General features: G+C 41.9%; 1 protein-coding gene across 2 annotated transcripts in view; it reads left to right on the top strand.

Annotated features, from left to right (window-relative positions):
• Window positions 1–19,738, top strand: part of efna3a (ephrin-A3a) — a 76,363-nt gene extending 56,625 nt beyond the window's left edge. The window contains exons 2-6 of one of the 2 annotated variants that reach the window (XM_085346524.1): window positions 6,278–6,579; window positions 6,853–6,921; window positions 8,554–8,628; window positions 18,352–18,458; window positions 19,589–19,738. In XM_085346524.1, the coding sequence (XP_085202650.1) occupies window positions 6,278–6,579; window positions 6,853–6,921; window positions 8,554–8,628; window positions 18,352–18,458; window positions 19,589–19,738 (703 nt within the window). The remainder of the gene's footprint in view (window positions 1–6,277; window positions 6,580–6,852; window positions 6,922–8,553; window positions 8,629–18,351; window positions 18,459–19,588) is intronic. The other variant, XM_085346525.1, reaches the window with a different exon arrangement.
• Window positions 19,739–20,598: the final 860 nt, after the last annotated feature.

Raw genomic sequence — 20,598 nt, 5'->3', positions numbered from 1 at the left:
GTGCATCCCCTTATTACCACAGTGTTCTCATCCTCTGTTGGCTGCTTTCAGCAGGATAACCTGACATGTCACAAAGCTCAAATCCTCTCAAACTAGTTTCTTGAACATGTCAGTGAGTTCACTGAATTCAAATGGCATTCACAGTCATCAGATCTCAATCCAGCAGAGCACCTTAGAGATGTGATCGAACAGGAGATTTGCATGTTGTATGCGCAGCTGAGTAATTAAGGCAGGTCTGAATGAAAAAGGTGCTAACGAGGTGTACCTAATAGAGTGTTGGGTGAGTGTAGATTACTTGCTGTGTAAAATGTTGGTAGTTTATGCAAAGCTCAGTACTTTAAATTAAAGCATAGTGATACTGCTGTCTTTGACAGAGGACGGCTCTGTTCATAATTGCTTTGTAGATGTTCAAGCACATAAATCATGGAGGAGTCGAGGATTCCCAAGATCAAAATAATTGTATCTAGGAAGAAAATCTGGCCACAAAAAACAAGGCTATGGGAGATTTGCAGAATAATGAAAGAATTTTGCTTTAAAACCATTATTTGGTTTTCATGTAACATCAATATTATTGTATAAAACTGAGCCTGTAACAGATGTTGAACTGTGTATTTTCAAAGGATGATACTGGTGTAATTTATACTCAGCAGTACCTATCTGCAGTAATGCCTATGCAACCCACAAGTGCTTCATTCTACAATCAAACGCTATTACTGCCTTTTCCACTGCAGGGTTGGACTGCATTTGTGAAAAGCAACAACTTGTCTCTTCCAGCTGTTTTTAATGGATTTTTGAAAACAGTAGAGCCTCCGGCAGTAATGTAAGGCGAACCTGTGGCAGAACAAACACTACCAACTTCTGTGAATGTGGAGAATACCGTAGTGGGTTTAGACATTTCATATCCATTCATGTCAGTCGACAAATAAAAATAAACAAATACAAATGCACCAGGATTATTTTTCCTTGAAAGCCAGCAGCGTCTGTGCTTCTGCTTTCTCTTTGATGTAATCTGGCAAAAATTATTACACAGAAAAAAAAAAGTGACTGAGCTCTTGGATCCGTTCTAGTTTCGAGCTTGGGAAAGCAAAACAAAAATAAATGTCACCACTCGTGTAGAAAGCAAGGGAAATAAAATTTTACAAGTGTTGGACAAGTTATTTGAAAACTGGAAAAATTACATTAATAGCTACTCAGCAGCAAAGGTCACTGTATTTTTCTCAATCTGTTATAGATACACAGACAGACAGATGCAAAGGAGTAGGAAGAAGCCCACTATTTAATAAATAGTCATCACCTTTTGTCTTTGCGTCATTGTTTAAAACCTTCTTTACTGTTTACTACACTTACACACACACACAAACACACACAGTAGCACGCCAACAGATATCCATATACACACATAGATGGGTCACAGCACCTGATCAAAGCCCTTCTTCCTTCCTGTACCTCTGAAAAACCGTATATTTTTAAACTGGGTCAGGCTTGGACATTCCTTCAGCTCATCATTCAGTCTGTTCCACAGTTTCGCTCCACATAGAGAGATGCAAAAACTGGATCAATGAATTTTAATGTTTTTGATTTTAAGAATAGTGAATTCGTATGATCTCTGTAATCAGTATTATAGATTATCCTTAGAGGCCTTTTTTGCTATATAGATAAAAATGGTTGGGAAACAGTGAAACCAGTGAATGAAGAGAATGTGGAGTTTTTTGTGGTCCACAATTGGTTTTGCTTTTACTAAGTACGAAAATCCTTCTTGAAACTTTATTCTCTCTAAGTTTTATATAAGATTTCATAATAATATGACCTTCCATGGAGTCACCACAGTGGATGGATCCGCATGTTTTATCTGACACAGATTTAACATCGATGCACTTTCTTGAAGTAACTCTTCCATTTATCTAGACTTGAGAACCACACCAGGAGTACATTAGCTTGTGGCTCCCTGAGGCTATTTCTTTCTTTTTTGTTTTATGTGTGTGTGTGTGTGTGTGTGTGTGTGTGTGTGTGTGTGTGTGTGTGTGTGTGTGTGTGTGTGTGTGTGCATGTGTGTGTGTCCGTGTTGAAAGTTGAATGTGTAAAACACCATGTAGGCACATGTCAGCTATTTTAAAATTATTTTTTAATGCTAACTAAATATCATGTTGTTCAGTTTAACTCAGTGTAAAATGTCAGACTTCAGATGCAGCTTATTCAGCAGCTTATTCTGATGTCAGAAATGGAGAAAATCCTTAATACAGTCATTTCGAGATGACAGCACCAGTTATCTGCGGTTCATTCTTTTTGGTTGAGAGAGTCCCTATATCATTAGAAAGCCGAACTGAAGGGTTACATCAAAGCTCAGTATTAAATGAATGAGGAATATCTTAAATTGAGAATCGTGTAAATCCAAAACTGCAACTGGAAAAAAGCAGAAAACGTCCCCTTTAACAAGCGGCACAAAATCTGGATGGATTAACTGACTGTCCAGCAGTTAGCCTAGCCTCAGTGACCACACACAGCTCTCCAGAAGTCCCAACCTCCTGCTCACAGTTCTTACACTCTCCAAATTGGAACAAAGCTGAGCGCCTCCTGAATGGACACGTACCTTGTTAACAAGCCAGTGCAGGAGGTGCACTTTCTCTTTTTTGGTAAAGGCTAGCCGCCTTCCACTTTTGACAAGCCCCCTCATCAATTTACCACAGCCTGCCCACAGACAGGAAAAAACTTCCAATAAGGCTGTGAGCAAGCCTACAATATGTCAAAGTAACAGTGTTACTGAAAATTTAATGTGTAATTAGTGTAACTTTATACAGGCAAAGAAATTGCACTACTGTAATTCGTAATCCCTTACTGCCCCAAGCTGCTGATATATGATTGTTTAGGATTTCTTTTACATTTTACTGCAGCAGTCGTGGATTTCCTGTGGCTGTGCTAAATGCACCGTTTCTGTGCACTGTATGTTTGTAAGTGTCTCACGCTGTAGCGCTACCTCACCATTGTTATTTATTACTGCCAGTATTCTCCTAAGGCTCTTTTTAGCACAGACGTGAAAGGTGCAATGGTGCTGTCTTTGTCTCATTCTTCCTCTCTTCTTCTTTCTCTCTTTTAACCCCCCCACATTCCTCTCTCACTCTCTCGATCTCTCCCCTGCTATTTTCCTCCCCTGGCAGTCTTCACCAGCTTGTGCTGCTCATACTAACTAGCTGTGCACTCCCACTCATAGGAAAATGGTGATGAGACAGCAAAACCACCGCAGACACAATGCACAGTGGAAAGGGAGGAAACGACTTGGATAAAGGGTGCAGGGAAGGAGAGACAACAGGCGAATGAGATCCATCAGTCTTTTTTATGCACTTTTACCACATATATGTCCATCCCCAGAGGGTGCTGTGTCTCTGTCTAGGCCACTGCCTCCATCTCTGTGCTTTACTCTTTGTTGTTGTCATCATTTGAAGTATTTCCCCCCCCCCTCACCCTTCCTCTTCCTCCCCCTACCTTAAGTTATTAAATCTGTTCTCACCCCCTCTTTCCGCTTCTCTTTTCCTCTCCTCCCTCCATTCCTCTCTGGCCTGCAACCTTTTTGTCTTGTGCCACTAAATGGACTGCTTATATAACAGCATACACCTAGAGGGACTCCCCGCCTCCTCTCACCCATCAGCAAGCCTGGTCTTCTCACTTCACCCTTTTAGTCTCCTTTCCTCCTTGTTTTCTCCTCTGCCCCACCTTACCTTCTGTTTTTCCCACCGTGTCATTTTCCCCTCCCCTTCTTCCTCTCTTCTTCCCAAGCTTCCTCATTTGCTGGCCAGTTTTGGAACAAACAGTCCTCCTGCTGTGTAGCTAGGGTAGGTGCTAACCAAAACAATAAGGAGGAAAAGAACGGGGCCGCATCTTCATGCAAGTGCTGAAATGAGTCATCGAAAAGCGGAAAGCAGATCTGCCGCTATTTGGATAAAGTTATTAAAGTAATACATCAGGAAAAACGCTCAAAGCAAAAACTTTATGAAATAGTAATGGTCATTTTTTGCTGCCGTTTTACAGGCTGGTTAATCATTGGATTCTTCTAAACATTATTAATGATGAAACTTATCCTTGCATTTAAATTTGTCCAGCTTTTAAATTCAAGCTACATGGAAAGGGACAATAAGACATTGCTGTACATTTAAGAAGACTCTTGAGCCGTTTTGCATATTTTCAAAAATGTATCTCTCCAACCTGCAAATGCTCAAGAACAAATGCTTTTGCAGACTAGTTTGCTGCATTTGCTGCACTGTCTCAGCAGTATCCAGTGGCCTTTCATCCATGAATATGATAGAGCACTCAAGCACAGATGCTCTCTCGCTGGATCTTCTTCCCTCCTTGCATTCAAGTCTTCTCACACACTTATTTTTCAGTGACGGTGAGTCCGCCTGACTTAACTTGCATCCAGGATTCTCCTGAATGCATATTTTTTATTCAGCACACCCTCTATCTTGCACTTTCATCTCACGTCTCCCTCAAATTCTCTCTATCCTACACCCATTGTACCTCTTTATCTCTCTCTACCCCTCCATTCTCCTCACCATCTCAACCTTCCTCCCTTCCTCCACCACACAAACCCCCTCTCTAAATATAGTCCCTTTGAAGCATAGCTGTGTTGTCTCTTCCCGCAACACTGCAAGACAAAAGTCTGTCATCTCACATCTAAGCAGTGGGGATAGAAAGCACAGATAAGATTGATGGCCCAAAAAGAACACTGGTTAAGAGAATTGATATTCATCTGCCTCAGCATGTGTGTATACATGAAGAAAAGGGGAGAAAACGGAGGGGAAAATATTATCAGAGTGGGCGAGAGGATCCAGAAAAAGTGATCCGCACAGTAAGAAAGCAATAGAGAAGGGTCTGACATTTCTGATCTTCATTTTGGGATTGAATGAAAAATATCTCTGGGTGCCTGACCCAGTAACGCATGCACGTGTGCATGTTAGTGTGATCCTCTCAGCAGCAGTGTGTGCATGTGTTGGCATAATGTATGCACAGTGAGGAGTGGTTATGAGAGTGTTAAAGTGTGCGTTCTTTTGTGAAGCAGATAATGTGTAAGAAAGAGAAGCCAACCAACAGGAAACAAATAATAATGGTGCAGAGAATAAGAAGGGTGATCTTTGCCCATATAATACAGCACAATACCACCACCTAATGGTTAGTATGAGTCATTGCGGGCACTTGGCGTGGGTTACACATCGCTGCAACTTAGGACAATTCCCATCTCATCAGCTCACCTGCAGGAGCCCTTCTAATGACTTCTACTTTGTCTAATTACAGATTGTGTAATTTACATAATAAGTATACTTAGCATTACAAACAGTGTTGGTAACAGCATGGTGGCAGTGTGGGACATTATTACATCACTCTTTAGGTTGTTCAGTTCAGTTCCTCTGTTTTAATATATATTCTTAACCTCAGAGTGGATTTCATTTATGCTAAAAGGGGACATTGTTCCATCATGCTTACTGTGTAGACCGAGTCCCCTGCAGCCAGAGCAGCCAGAGCATACATCGCCGCTGACAGAATCTCCTTCCACCTCATTGACCTGGCCCGAAGCTGGCTCTGGGGAAAAGACAGGAGTACAGATTATGATTCTCAGCACGATTCCCTGGAATTGCCACCGGGCATTTGGTGGGAAAATGTGTGTTTTTATATGCAGAGGGAGGAGAAAGATGTAATAGTTCAAGGTGTGAAGAAAACGCTGTGGGGATTAACTCTCTTTAAGCCCTCATTGCATTACATTTGTGTTAACTATACTGTTGAAATTGTTAACCAGCTGCTCAGTTAGTTATGAAGCAGAAATTAACTGACAGCTTATTGGTTATTAGTCCGGTAAAATCTTTGCTGCTTTGTTTTGCATCGTTGCATTTCCAGAGTGTTGATCATAAAAATTTTTTTTCATCTCGTGGTGGTATTTTTCACTGAGATTAGGTTTTATTTACTGAACAGCTACTTGACATTTCTGGGGAATATGTTCATTTGCTTTCTGGCTGAATATTAAATGAGAAAATTGATACCAGTGTAATAGACTTCATCTACAAGCTCTGCAAAAACTCACTTATCCAAAAACGAGTTTTTCTTTTCCAGGGAAATATGTGCAGGCTGCTTTTTGGCTAAAAAGAAAATGTTACCTAGACTGTGATTTGTGAATGTTGAGCTATTCCTTTAACAGATAGTGAAAGAGGTTTAGAGAGGTTCCATAGTCACTTACCCACATTTCTTTCTGCCTTTTTTGAATGCATTCATCTTATTTCTGTCTTTGTTTTTATGTCAGCCTCCGAAGGGAGGGATACACGGTGCAAGTCAGTGTCAACGACTACCTGGACATCTACTGCCCGCACTACAACACCAGTCAGCGTGGGACGCTAGAGCGTGTCGTAGCAGAGCAGTACATCCTCTACATGGTCGACTACCACGGCTATCGCACCTGCAACACCCAGAAGGGCTCCAAGCGTTGGGAGTGCAACCGGCCCCATGCGCCCCATGCACCCATCAAATTCTCAGAGAAGTTCCAGCGTTACAGCGCCTTCTCCCTGGGCTACGAGTTCAACGTGGGCAAGGAGTACTACTACATCTGTGAGTCAGACCTGCGAACACCTGCACGAAAGACTGAGGGTGCTGCACATTCACTGTTTTGATCTAAGATTATAATGAGGAGCTTTTCCTCAGCTGCTGCCACGCACATGTACTGATGGTACGTGGGTGTTGCTAATAGATTCTAAGTTCAGCTGAGGACGGGCTGTTGCTCAGTTGCAGCTCTGCCGTTTACACAGCCGGCTGCTGGGGATCGTGCGGCCTGCAGAGGGCACAAGTTTGACATGTGTTGTGTGTGTTTGCTCTCTGTTTTAGCCACGCCCACGCACCACCACCACGGTCACAGCTGCCTGAGACTGAGAGTATTCGTCTGCTGCTCCACTGGTGAGACCAGAAAAATCTGCCTTAGTCTTAGTATACGTCTCCTCCGCTCATTTTATACCATTTCCTCTCTTTCTGTGTCACTTCATTTGCCCTCACCTCCTATCTGTTTGTATCTCACAAACACAGAGAGAAACTGAGACAAAGACACACACATACACACACAGAAAAACTAAGATCTGACAGTCCTGTCTCAGAGAGAGGCTTTTCTGCCTCGTGCTGTCTTGGCAGGGTTTTGGTGATGGCGTATTTTACCTCGAAGCAGTGCTTTGAGATGGATGGCTTAATGTTATTGTCTGTCTCGGTGCTATTACAGTAATGTGCTGTCTCTCTCTGCAAGTGACACACACAAAAGATGTAAAAGAGAAAAAAATAGATTGAATTGCATGATCCAGCTCTCTGCCCTCCTCTTCCTCTGTCACTCCCCATACCTCTCTCCCGCAGCTCTCTTGACCACCCCCTCCTTCTCCTTCTCTGACTATCTCTTCTTTCTCTGTCTTGCTCTCCGAAGCCTGCCGCACGGTGTAGTGTGTGTGTTATTTTTACCCTGGTAGCCTGCTCTCTTCCCTGCAGGCCTTTGATCAGGCAGCCCATCGCTGAAAGCCTCCCCCTTTCCTCTAACCTTGTCAGCACTAATACATCCCACACTCAGGCCAGTGTCAGCCCCTGTGTACACATCACCTTAACACCAAACCCCCCCAACCCCCATCCCACTGTCACTGCTAATCTATTGATGCGTCTACCACGCCTCTGTTTGCTTCTGTGTGTGTGTGTGTTTGGGTGCATCTGTGTGCGTAGTGCGTAGGAGTGTGTAGGAGTTTGAGCACATGCGTCTACACATGGGAGAATGTCAACTGTCAACTGTTTCTTATGGCTGTGATGTGCATGCATGAGCACATTTAGCCAGTTTACCAGCTCCAACCTTTGCTTAACAAGGTCATTTAACAGCTTGCTATCAAAAAACATTTCTGGTTTCAGCTGCCTTCTTTTCATTCTGTGTGTGTGTGTGTGTGTGTGTGTGTGTGTCCCACCTTAAATCCTCCAAGTATTTAAGATAAGAAAGAAATGTGAATATTCATGACACATGCTTTACATCCTTGATGAGCTGCAAATTGCTACCAGCCTCTGTGCGCGTCCTCCGTTAATGCTGTTCCATCCACCTAACTCTGTATCGCAGTCACAGGCTTACACAGACAAACATATTAGCTAAAGAAAAGAGGCAGAAATACACAAAGATGAAGAGACACAACCCAAACATCATTCATTCATGGTTAATTTGCCTGCGCAGACTGAGTTTAATTCCATGTCTGCACGAACACTGAATGTGATAATGAATTCTGTTCCAAATGCTTTTAATGTTTTAATTTTCACATGGGGATTCAAAGTCTGCGATTTCTTCATGCTTTTTCAGTGGCAGGGGTACACGGACTCCTTCATCTTCTTCTGTAACTGTGCAGAATTTAATGGTGCCTAAAATTCACTCCCCCCCTTGTTTCGCAGTGCTGTCGTTTTAATGGAGTGTCTTCTCTCCTTGTCTGTGTCTCACTCTCTCTGCCTCTGTCTCTCTGCGTTTCATTCCTTCCTCTCCTTTCGTTCCTTCTCTCTGTCTATGTGTGGCTGTGATGTGTTTCTCAGTCTCCCAGGCAGACGAGGACTCCATTCAGACTCCCGATTACACAGTCAGGCCAAACATCAAAATACACAACATTGGTGAGTGACTTTAAGTTGCCAAAAGTGAACAGGAACCAGTAGCTCCGTATTTGGTTTCTGCAAAGCGTGATTTGTGCACCAATCATTGTGAAAAAATAACCCAAATCAAGTATTTTTTAAATCTGTGGTCAGGGAAAGAAAATCCATAAGCCGTAACTGGTTGATCGGTAAAACCTCAATTTTCTGCTCTTATGATGCTCATCGTGCAATGTGGGCAAGACGGTGCACACAGCAGCTTATGGATTCCACAGTACTATCATGCACCTGCTTTTTTATATATACACTCTAATTATCTATTTACTTATATACTATAAAAAAGGAGTGTGCCAAATTATTATTACAAATTGGGTCTTATTTTTTTCTGTTTAGTTAGCATCGTTTCTATTGGTTATGATAGCGAAATAATTGCAATAAGCGGCATGGAAGCACTGAACCAATACACCCAAAATGGAAATGGCCTCAGTACTGACCTCATTATAGCGTTCATTCATCAGTGTCTTTATAAGATTAATTGTTTCCTCTATCTGCTGCATTAATTCAGTCATGATGCTGCACAGCAGTCTCTGACCTGACGTTATCGTACATGAAAATGATTTTAATGAGTTGCACACAATGAGGCATAAAGATTACAACTAAAGGTAGAACAAAGAAAAAAAGAAGCACTGGTATTGGATTATTAAGAACTCTTGTAGTTTAAGTTGCATTTAAATGTAAGTACAACTCCCTTAATGAACAGGAAACCTCCTTACAGTTATGGTAAGTGCAGTGGCCATTGTTAATTCAAGAAGCACGAGGGATTGTCATAATGAACAATTCTGATTATTATAACATTAATAATTATAATACAATTATATGGACAAGAAGTATGGGCACATCCCATTCTGAATCCACAGATAGTAATATGGAGTTGGCTCCCTCTTGCCGCTCTAACAGCTTCCATTTTTCCTGGGAAAGCCCTCTATGAAATTTTGGAGTGTCTGTGTGAATTTTTACTCATTCATCCAGAAGAGCATTTGAGGTCAGACACCAATGTTAGACAAGACAGCCTGGCTCTCATTATTCATTGAAGTTCATCCCAAAGGTGTTAAAATGGGTTAGGGCTGAGGTAAGGGTTCTGTGCAGTCCAGTGAAGTTCTTCCACACCAGACTCGATAACTCCATGGATGCTGTTTTGCGAAACGGGAAACTGTCCCCATAAAGTATGGAAGGAAGCATGGAATTGTCTGAAATGTCTTGGGAAGCTGAAGCATTAAGCTATTCTTTTACTAGAACCAAAGGCTTAGGCTAACCTAAGAAAAACAACCCTCCTCCACTTAACTTTACAACTGGCACACAGGCAGCTTTCTTTCTCTTGGTGTTTATCAAACCCAGTGTCATCCAGCAGACTTCCAGATAGAGACGGGTGAGTTGTCACTTCACAGAGCTGCTCCAGTCCACGGGTGACGTCCTTTACATCACGCCACCTGATGCTTGGCACGCAGCTGCTCAGCCAGGGAAACCCATACCATGAAGTTCCCAGCGCACAGTTTATGTGCTGATATTAAAGGCAGCGGAGGTTTGGAGCTCTGCAGTTATTGAATTCACAGAGTATTGGTGACTTTAACGCGCTATGCACCTCAGCAGTTCTGCACTTGCACACTTTGTAACTTGACATAATCTGACACTTCGCAGCCAGCCTGCATGGCACGGTGCTTCATTTTTATACAACGGGACTGAACACACCTGAGTTCAAAGATTATGAGGTGTAGCCCACAATGCTTTTTTCTGGATAGTATATATAAAATTTTTGCCTTTGTTTTCTCTTGCAGTTTAGATTGGCTTTAAAACCTGTGTCTAACAGATTGTATTATATTTAAAAAAAAATTGATGTAGCCTCCTAGTCTGAGAAATAAAGCCAATAAGCATCTTTTCCCAAGAAATGTTTGGAGTGAATCACTGTATTTCCACCACAGTGATTATATGATGATATTTTACCCACCAAAGACGTCCCTGCGGAGGGGTTATTATTTTCTGACAGTTCAAGAACTCGGGCTTTCAGCGCTAAACATTTCTGACTGGTCAAGTAGCCTGCTTGTACCATTTTGGGCCAGTCTGTCTTATCTCACAATCATTTTCACGATATTTGGTAAAATTCAGTTTACCTACTTTAAGGTATACCACAGAAGCTGTTGGGTACTGTTTGTAAACACTACATTCAATTTTGGAGCTGTGGGAGTGAGAACAAGAGCAAACAGTGGTGGTTGAGTGAGGTAGAAAACGAATGTAGAAAGGGAAGAGAGAGAGGGAGGTGTTAGCAAAAAAGTGATGAATCAGAGGCATAAAATGTTATTTTCTACACAAATAAACATTCCCACACCCAAGTAAATGTCTCAAACTTCCATTCTGGTGGGTACAGTGGTGGAGTGGGTAGCACTGTTTCCTCATAGTGAGAAGATTACCGGTGTGAACTCCAGCCGGGACTTTTCTATGTCGAGTTTGCATGATCTCCTTGTGCCTACGCAAGTTTCCTCTGTGGGTTCTGGCATTCTCCTACAGTCCAAAGACTTGCATGCTGGTTAACCAATGATTTCTAATTGGCCATGGAGGAACACAGGTCGACCAGTGCAAGGAGTAGAGGTAGTGAAGGTGGATGAGTTTATGCACCTGGGGTCAACCAGCCAAAGAAGTGGACAGTGTACAAGAGAGCTAAAGAAGAAGAGAGTGCAGGCAGGGTGGCGTGGTTGGAGATGAGTGTAAGGGGTGCTTTGTGGACAAAGAGACAGGAAATCGACCTGGAGTTGAAGATGACAAAATGCTCATTGTCAGAGTACACCAGAGAATCGGCTCAGATTGAGCAGATTAGAGAAAAAGTTAGAGAAGCAAGGCTGAGGTGGTCTGGACATGTGCAGAGGAGGAATAGTGGATATACTGAACAAAAGATGCTGAAGCTTCTGGGCAGGAGGAACATGGGAAGATCAAATACGAGATTCATGGATGCAGTGAAGGAGAACATTAAAAAGTGTGGTGTGACAGAGCAGCATGCAAGGGAAAGGATGAGATCGAGGCAGAGGATCCGCTGTGGCAAGGCCTAAAAGGGGGCAGCTTAAAGAAGAAAAAGCAGTTGTCCAATGATATGAGGTCGATGAAGTGCTTGAAGACTGTATAATAAAGTGCTGAGGAAAATGACTTTACTTCTCAGTTCATTTGTGGCCCCAGTAAACACTTATCGAATGAGCTCCCAGTCACTAGTTACAAGTCTTACTCAATACAGGGTGATGCTCATTTTGTAAATCACAGTCATATTTAGACCAGGATGTAATTTAGGGCGAGTCTACCTTGATGTTGACAAGTCTATATGAGTGTGTAGTGCCAATGGTTTGTCAGTGAGACCTGACCTTGAATCAAAAGCATAATCTGGGCTCCAAAGCAGGACTTCACAAACCAGTGGGAGACTGGCTGTTCCTACATTTCAACTATTAGTCTTGTTTAGTATGTTAATAATTAAAACAATACTCAGGAGTTTTGAAATCTTCAAATGTGGCAATCTATAAAACAAGGAAGAAAATACTCCCACAATGCTCGGCACGGGCGCGCACACACATGCACATTCACAAAGAAACACCATTTTTCTTCTTCTGTGCGAAATCCAAGGTCAGCAGAGGTCTTGTAAGAAATGAAAGGCCCATGTTTACCTAAGAAGAAAGCATGTCAGTGAGCAAGTCAATTGTGCAGCTGAGTGGTTACATAAACCCTCTATTTTTCTTTGTCTTTCTCCATCCCCATCTCAAACAAAAGCCTCTTGCCGGGAATCATTTAGTATGCTTGTTTCTCGGAGCTGTAGGCAGTCTGTGACGAGAGCTAAGAGAGTGTGACCTGCCTGAGATGGAAACTGAGACCAACTGAGATAGAATGAAAAGAGCTCTTGAGCCATCAGCAATGAGTACCTTCAGAAAGAGGAAAGGCAGAAAACAGAAGAGAGAGAGAGAAAGACTGAGGGAGAGACAGTGTGAGACAGAGAAAGTCAGACAGATAAAAGATGGGAAGGGAGGCAGTGAAAGAGAAAATGCAGCAGGAGAAAGTCTGACAGAAAGAAGGATAGATAAGGCAGAGTGAGAGAAACAGGCAGAAAAAGAGATAAAACCAGAGTGGGAGCAGAGAAGGGGGAGTGCAGAGAGAAGGGGCAGAGGAAGAAAGAAAAGCTCAGTGGTGGGCGAATTGCTCAGCAGTAACTCAGGCTCGAGCTTACGTAGAATTTAATATAAAAAAAAAAAAACACGCGCACACACACGCACACTGGCAGGGAATCATAAAATATCATAGCCTACGGTGTTGTGATGCATTTTGCTGAATACATTTGGAGAAATAACAAAATCAGGACATACAGATCTATGCGCACACACTTATAACAACTCATGGCCCCGTTGGCTCAGCTGACCGCTGGACACCCACTCTGTGACTCACCCTGAGGACCAGACCCACCCACGGACTGGCTTAACGTCAACAAATCTCTCCATCTCTCCCTCACATGTGTTTAGGCCTGCCTTCATCCTCGTTCCTTTATTATTAGCTTCATTTCTACGTCACATTTTCCTTATTTAACAGAGAGTTTCTTCTGTTGCAGATCCTATCCTGCTGTTGTAGTTTTACCCACCATTTCGGCGGATGTGGTTAAAGGGCAAGTAAAAGCAAGATAAACGTACAGACTGTAAACAAATCCCCCAGGCCAGTCAAACTTACTCGGAAGGTCAAATTAAGGGCAACAATAAAAATAGGACCCAGGCTGTGCATGGTGATCATTCATCACACTTTATAATTTGTGAAAGGAAGCGCTGATACCATTTGCAGACTGCATGCAAGCAGTGCTTACTAATCAGTTTTATGAAACAGCCCACTGTGGGCTTGTTTACAGTCTGTCAGAATGTCTGTTTCGCTTGCATTTTTTCCCCAATTAAAAAGCATTTATGGATCTCTGCAATTAAGTGTAAAATGAGTTGATTTGCCATTTTTGTGATATTTACTTTTTAACCCCCCTGCAACTCACCTCTCATCTGCATGTAGCTGTGTTCAGCATTAATTATGGATAGCGAATCCTACAGCAAGCTGCTCGTAGTATTGTGCTACGAGAATTCAGTGTCAGTATTGCTTCTTCCTCCATGAATTAATCATAGGTTTCTAGTTTGCTATAGCAAAACCATAGCACGCTCTGTTCATCTTTCCTACTGTGACATACCTGCTCTTAAAATCTTTCCACCTGAGTGTCTGCAGCAGCGGAGGTCTAAAAGCTTGAACATAAATTAGATGGTGGACAAGAAAATACAACTGGAAATGGATAATTCACACGCATAAATTTACTTCTTTTCACCGTCTCTGTTTATATGCAGAATTTCTTCAAATCAATCATAAAATGTTGTGCAAACAAACACTTTTTTTTTGCAGTCTGTCCATCATTCTAATCAAGTCTGGTAAGTTAACTGCATAAACCTTGGTGAAGTTAGCAGATGTTGTATTTTAGTAGCCACCGAACAAAAAGACACCTGGCTGCCATTTCACTCTACTGCGCTAACCAATCAAACTAAACAATTAGTGATATGGACATCGTGCTGGCAAAATTTTCAGCTGACCTGGCAGCTGAATTTTGGGTTGTTAGTAAGAGCTGACATAATGTTTTTCGTGACAAGATGAGACATATGGTGACTAAAGAGTACAGTCATCTGAAAAGGTTTTCACATGACTCTATGCAGTCATGTGAAAAACCAGCTACATCCCATGATTCAGTAGCTTGCAGAACCACCTTTAATAACAGCTGACAGTAACATGAAGTAGCTGCTTTCTTGGCCCACTCTTCCTTAAAGCATTGCTTCCCTTCATTGAGGTTTGCAGGCATTTTTTATCCACAGATCTCTTAAGATCCTACTACAATATTTCAGTCCGTTTGGCATCTATATTTTGATTGTGTCATCGCAGGACCTTCATGTTTTTTTTTTGTCATTCTGTTGTAGATTTGCTGTTGACCTGTTGTACGGCTCAGTTCTGGACAAGCTTTCGTTTTCACATGAGATTCTAGAATGCTTTAATATAGAGAGGAGTTTTCGGTAAACTAAAGGACTGCAGAGTGCCCAGGTACTGTGGCTGTAAAACAAGCCCAAATCATCACCACTACACCACCGTGGTTGACAGTTGGTATGAGGTTTTTCTGCTGATATGCTCTGCTTAGTTTTCACTGAATGTGGCGCTATGTATTATGGCCAAACATCTACACTCGTTTTTTTCATATATAACTTTGCAAAGCTGTGCTGCCATGTTCTTATTAGAGAAAAAACAAAATTATACCTGTTTAGTCTTTTTCTAATTGTATTGTCATGAACTTTAACATTTAACATGCTCACAGAGGCCTGTAGAATCTAAGATGTAGCTCTTGGGTTTCTTGCACTTTCTCTGAGTATTGCACAGTTTGACCTTGGAGTGAATTGGGTGGAAAGTCCACTCCTGGGAAGATTGTGGCATTGTGTTAACACACACCTGAATGCTTCAGACCTGCGAATTGCCAAAACATCTGCTTTTAAGTGTAGAGGTGCTCACACTTGCTAATGATGAGTTAATTAAGTGCATTTGATTAGTAGCACCTGGCTGCTACTTATCCTCTTAAATCCGATGGCAGTGGTAAGCCTTTCCTTAGTTTTTAGAGCATTGCACAGAACTCTGTGAAAATGCTCTTTTTCACATGACTGCAGTCTCATATGATCCTAATTTCTGCCGCTATCTTTATGTAGATACAAGGAAGATGGCATCCACAGCTGGACCTACGCACGGGACCTGGTTGAAATGCAAGTTGAAGTAGTAGATAGTCATTCAGAGGCCTGAAACCAGCCTAATAACCTCTCAACGTTTAAGTTGACGGAGTCAATGGTCAGCTTTTAGTGCACAATAACAGCAGTGCTCAATGTTAGTCAGTGAGTGCTAATTGCTCCCCCGGTTTTATTGGTAACAACAATCAGTGGACTGTTATTTAGATCGAGTGAAAGCCGTTTTAATATCCTCCACAGTATTACACCTCCCCCACTGACCTGGAGAGCTGTAGGCGTGCAAGATGGGTCCATTGCCTCATGTTGTTTATGCCTCGCTGCAAGTCTAGCATCATTGTGGCATAGCTGGCACGAGGATTTATCAGACCAGACAACCTCTTTCCACTCATCGACAGTCTACTGCTTTTGTTTCTTATCTCACTGTAAATGCCTTGAGGCGGTTCACCGTGGACAGGAGAGCTACCCTGCATGCCCATCTGTTGTTATACCCCCTTTCACACTAGACTGCACCGGATTGTGCGCTTGGAAATTGATTACTATATCCTACAATTGTACTGTGATGTTAGATGTCAAATACTGGACCTTTGATAACTTGTTATGGCCCGAGGCAGGAAGTGTTCCCCACATTCATCTTCCAATGCCGTCCTCCCTAAATAGCAAGGGTTTTGAAGAGGTGCATATTGTGTGGGGTGGTGATTGTCAAAGCTCACGGCACCCACAAACAAGTCTGTAAGAATCAGTTCACATGCACAGCAACTTTCGAGAAGAGACTGTGCAGTTGCTTATGTAAAGGTAAGGAACGTTCGGCTTTTTCTGGAGGCAAAGGATGTCTCGTCTTCTCATCTCCAACTGTACGCTGTGCCTCAGACTGTTGAAATGTTGTTAGAGAGACAATCCACATGGTGTGGCGGCCTCGCGGTGACCTGTGGGTCTTACCTGAGGCAGCGCCTTAACTTAGTGTTCCTTGTTTGTCTTCACCCTGATGCATTGCCGTGTGAATGTCAGGGTTGTGCGTCATCAGACAGATGCCTCGTGTTACTTAAGAGAAACTTTGACGTGGTCAGGAGTCATGCAGTGAGAGAGGTCGCTTTACTCTCAGAGAAAACAAAAACAGAATTCCATGCATTTATCACCTGCAAGGTGATTGCCATCTCTCTCTGTTATCACCAGCTATCTAGTTTTTTTCTTGTAATTAGGTGCCAGTGCTGTTACATGTAGGTAGTTCAGACAAGAATTTAAAGTTGCAATGAAAAAGATTTAAAAAAAAAAAGAGAGAAAAACATTTTGCCTGTTCAATTTTGTGCTTTTGTAACTGAAGCCAGTTTAATTTTATGGAAGACTGGAGCTTTATATCACAAAATAATATAAAAGAGAGGGGGGGGGATTTTAATTGATAACCATACTGGTTTTGTTGTCTGTCAGCCAAAGCTTGTCAAATAAATATCTTTCTTCTACCAAAGCAGACATGTTGCATTAAACTACTTTTCATATAAGGTCAAATCAGTGTATCATATATATATAATGCCCATGTCTTTACTCGTATTAGTATTTCAGATACTGTTAATGCTTTAATCTTGTGCAGAAGTCTGTTATTATACAAAAAAATCAGTGACAACGAGTTTTGAAATTTTGAGTTCAGCTCTTCATCAGTGTGTACAAAGGCTCTCAGGAGACAGGTACAACAACGAGCCTCTACAGCCATCTGTAAAACACGGTTGAAGCTCTGTCATGATTTGGTAATACATTTCAGCCAGTGGTGTTCAAGATCCTGTCAAAACTGATGGAGTTATAAACACAGAAAAGTATCATCAGATTTTGATACCATAAAATTTGCAATACCATCTGGAAAGCATCTGATTGCCAACAGCTTTATTTTTCAGCAATGATCCCAAACACACTGCCAATCCAGTTAAAAGCAAGAATGGCTTGGCCTCCCCAGAGCCTGAACTTCAATATTATTGAATCAACGTAGGATCATCTTGACAGAAAACAGAAAAAACGCAACCAACATCCAAGTTTTAAATGTCCTTCAAAAAGCCTGGAGAACTATTCCTGAAGACTACAATTTTTAATTAAATTCAATTTGATTTATTTACCTCAAGCCCCTTTATATTTTTTAAGACCCTACAATAATACAAAGAAATCAAAGAAAACCGTAACGATCATGTGACACTCTGTGGGAAGGAAAAACTCCTTTTTAACCCAAAGAAATTCCCAGCATAGCCAGGCTAAGTGAGAGGTGTTTATCTGCTGCAACCAATTGGGGTGAGGGGACGAAGACGGGACAAAGACATGCTGTGGAAGAGGGCCAAAGATTAATAATAAGTAATAGTTAAATGTGCAGAGGTGTACACACAGTGAAGAAAAAACACTCAGTGCATCATGGGAATTCCCCAGCACCCTAGACCTATTGTAGTGTAACTAAAGGAAGATTCAGGGTCTCCTGCTCCAGCTATAACTATATGCTTTATCAAAAAGGAAAATCTAAGTCTAATCTTAAAAGTAGAGATAGTGTCTGTCTCCCAAATCCAAATTGGAAGCTGGTTCCACTGAAGGCTCTGCCTCCCATTCTACTTTTAAATATTCTAAGACCAACAAGTAAGCCCCCAGTCTGAGAGCGAAGAGCTCTAATGGGGTGATATGGTACTATAAGGTCATTAAGATAAGATGGGGCCTGATTATTTAAGACCTTGTATGTGAGGAGGAGGATTTTAGATTTGATTCTGGATTTAACAGGGAGCCAACTAAGAGAAGCCAATAAAGGAGAAATATGCTCTCTTTTTCCAGTTCCTGTCAGCAGCATTTTGGATCAACTGAACGCTTTTCAGGGAGTTTTTAGGACATACTGATAATAACGAATTACAGTAATCCAGCCTAGAAGCAATAAATGCATGAACTAGTTTTTCAGCGTCACTCTGAAATGGGATGTTTCTAATTTTAGAGATATTGCGCAAATGGAAGAAGGCACTCCTACATATTTGTTTAATATGTAGGAGAAACGCCAAGCTCCTCACAATGCTACTGGAGGCCAAGGCAATGCCATCCATAGTAAGCTTACTTTCTTACGAGATTGCATACTTCATTTGTACACGAGTTGTTGTATGTTTGCAAGTTTCAGTAAATTGCTGCACAGATTTCTTATTGTCCTATCAAAATATAAAGAAATGAGGGATGTACCTCAGAACTGTACCTGCCACACTAGTTACTGTGTTTTGTGAACACTGAGGATGACAGCCTAACACTGAACAATTCTTCCAAACATGAAAGGTGTGATTTGTCTCTGCAGTGCTGCAGCATTAGTATTATCAGTAGTATCCTCTTTCTACTAGCTAAAAATTGTTTGCCGGTCCCTCCCTTTCCACTATGGGGCTAATTTTTGAAAATGTTGACTACACCATCCAGGAGCTTGTAGAGCACTTCATGCTTATGTGCCCAAAGCAAGCATATATGAGCATGATATGAGACAGCCTACATTTCCAAAATGTGCTGATGTCATTAAGTAATTGCAGATTTCTTCTATAATTGGGTTTATTTTATATAGAGAAGCTGGTTTCGAGCCCAGGCATCCTACAGCTGTAGGACAGATGGACGTGAAAGCTTTGTTTGCTTTCTTTTGGTTTATTTTGATTTGTAATAACCCTCTAGATATAATGGGAAGCATTATGTCGAGGCAGAACATAATCACTCAGTGTAATCCACTTTTTACCAAATAATACAAAATGTGTTCTCCCGGCTCTTTCTCCGTCTCTCCCCTCCAGCTAATGTTCTGTTGTGTCTAATCAATGGCAAGGCCATAGTAATTTGGTGTGATTGAAATCCCTCCAGGATAAAAACATCATTAGTGTGAGGAAAGGAAGAGACACACACATACACACACACACACAAAAAGAAATAGATCAGAAACAAAAATGTTTTTAATTTTCCATCCCAGGGGGGAAATGGCCATATGTAGCTGATTGGTGGTTTGTTGGTAATTGCATTATGTCTCTTTCTCTGCATATGTTAAGGCACAATTTGAATGCATCACACACTTCCTTTAGATTGATTAATTAATAATGTAGTAATGGTTTATTCCCTTCTGTCTTCTGTCTGACACATTTTCCCTCTCGCAGTTTTACATTCTTGCTCTCTCTTTTCTCACTTTCTTGTTTACTCTTTTTGTGGTTTTTGCTCTCCAGATGAATTTAACCCTGAAGTCCCGAAGCTGGAGAAGAGCGTCAGTGGCAGCAGCCCCTCACGTGACCGCCTTCTTCTCACCGTGGCAATGCTGCTCGTGTCTGCCATCCTTTTGTCCTAGCAACAGTCGCCGAGTGGCACTTCATGCATAGCTGGACCCGGCTTTTGCAAAGGGCTTTGTATCCACCAAGTTTGTGATTACGTGAAATCTGACAGAAACACACAGAGTCAAGGTGCAACTGAAGCGCAATCAAAAGGACACAGACAAAAAAAACACGACAAAAAACAACAAAAAAAACAAACAACAAAAACAAACTTTAACTTAGCTTAATGGACTTTAAAAAAAGAGGCCTTTTTTGCTGTCATATTTACACCAGTGTATTTTGACACTCCATGTGCTCCATAGTGTAGGGGTTTACACATTCACCTAACAAGCGAAAGATTCCCAGTTGCATCCCAGGAGGAGACGCAAATCCCTTCGGGGTTGTGTCAGGAAGAGCATCCGGCGTAAAAATCTGCCAAATCAATTATGCGGAGCTACCGGCTGTGGCCTTATCCCTTGTGAAAAAGGGAGCGGCCGAAAGTAGCTTCTTACATGTTGCTGGATATCATTATCACACCACTACCACCTTTATTGCGGGTGTTGAGACCAAAACAACACTCAGAGTCCGACTTCTGCGCTGCTCCGAAGCCTGATGAGAGTAAGAAAACTGACTTGTAATAACTTGGGTGCAGACTACACGCTCTTATTGTAGCATGGATATCAAATCACCGGAGGAATTTAAGCTGCTTTCTCTTCAACTTTGAGCTTTGAAGAAGATTGGAAACCTGGACTCCGCAGCGGCTTTTTAGTCCTTGGACCACAGGCCCAGTCTGATGATGCATTAAACCCAACTTTGATGTAGTAATGAGCAAGATGGACTCTGGATCTGTACTGATCTTACCCAGACTATCAGGACATAATCAGTCGTGATGAGAACTCCTGCTGTTGCGCTGGACATTGAAGAATGTT

Source organism: Diplotaxodon limnothrissa, linkage group LG22 (assembly GCF_057381915.1).
Source record: "Diplotaxodon limnothrissa isolate DT_005_m linkage group LG22, D_limnothrissa_male_GT1.1, whole genome shotgun sequence".
Lineage (NCBI taxonomy): Eukaryota > Metazoa > Chordata > Actinopteri > Cichliformes > Cichlidae > Diplotaxodon > Diplotaxodon limnothrissa.
This window is presented reverse-complemented; position numbering and strand designations above follow the sequence as displayed.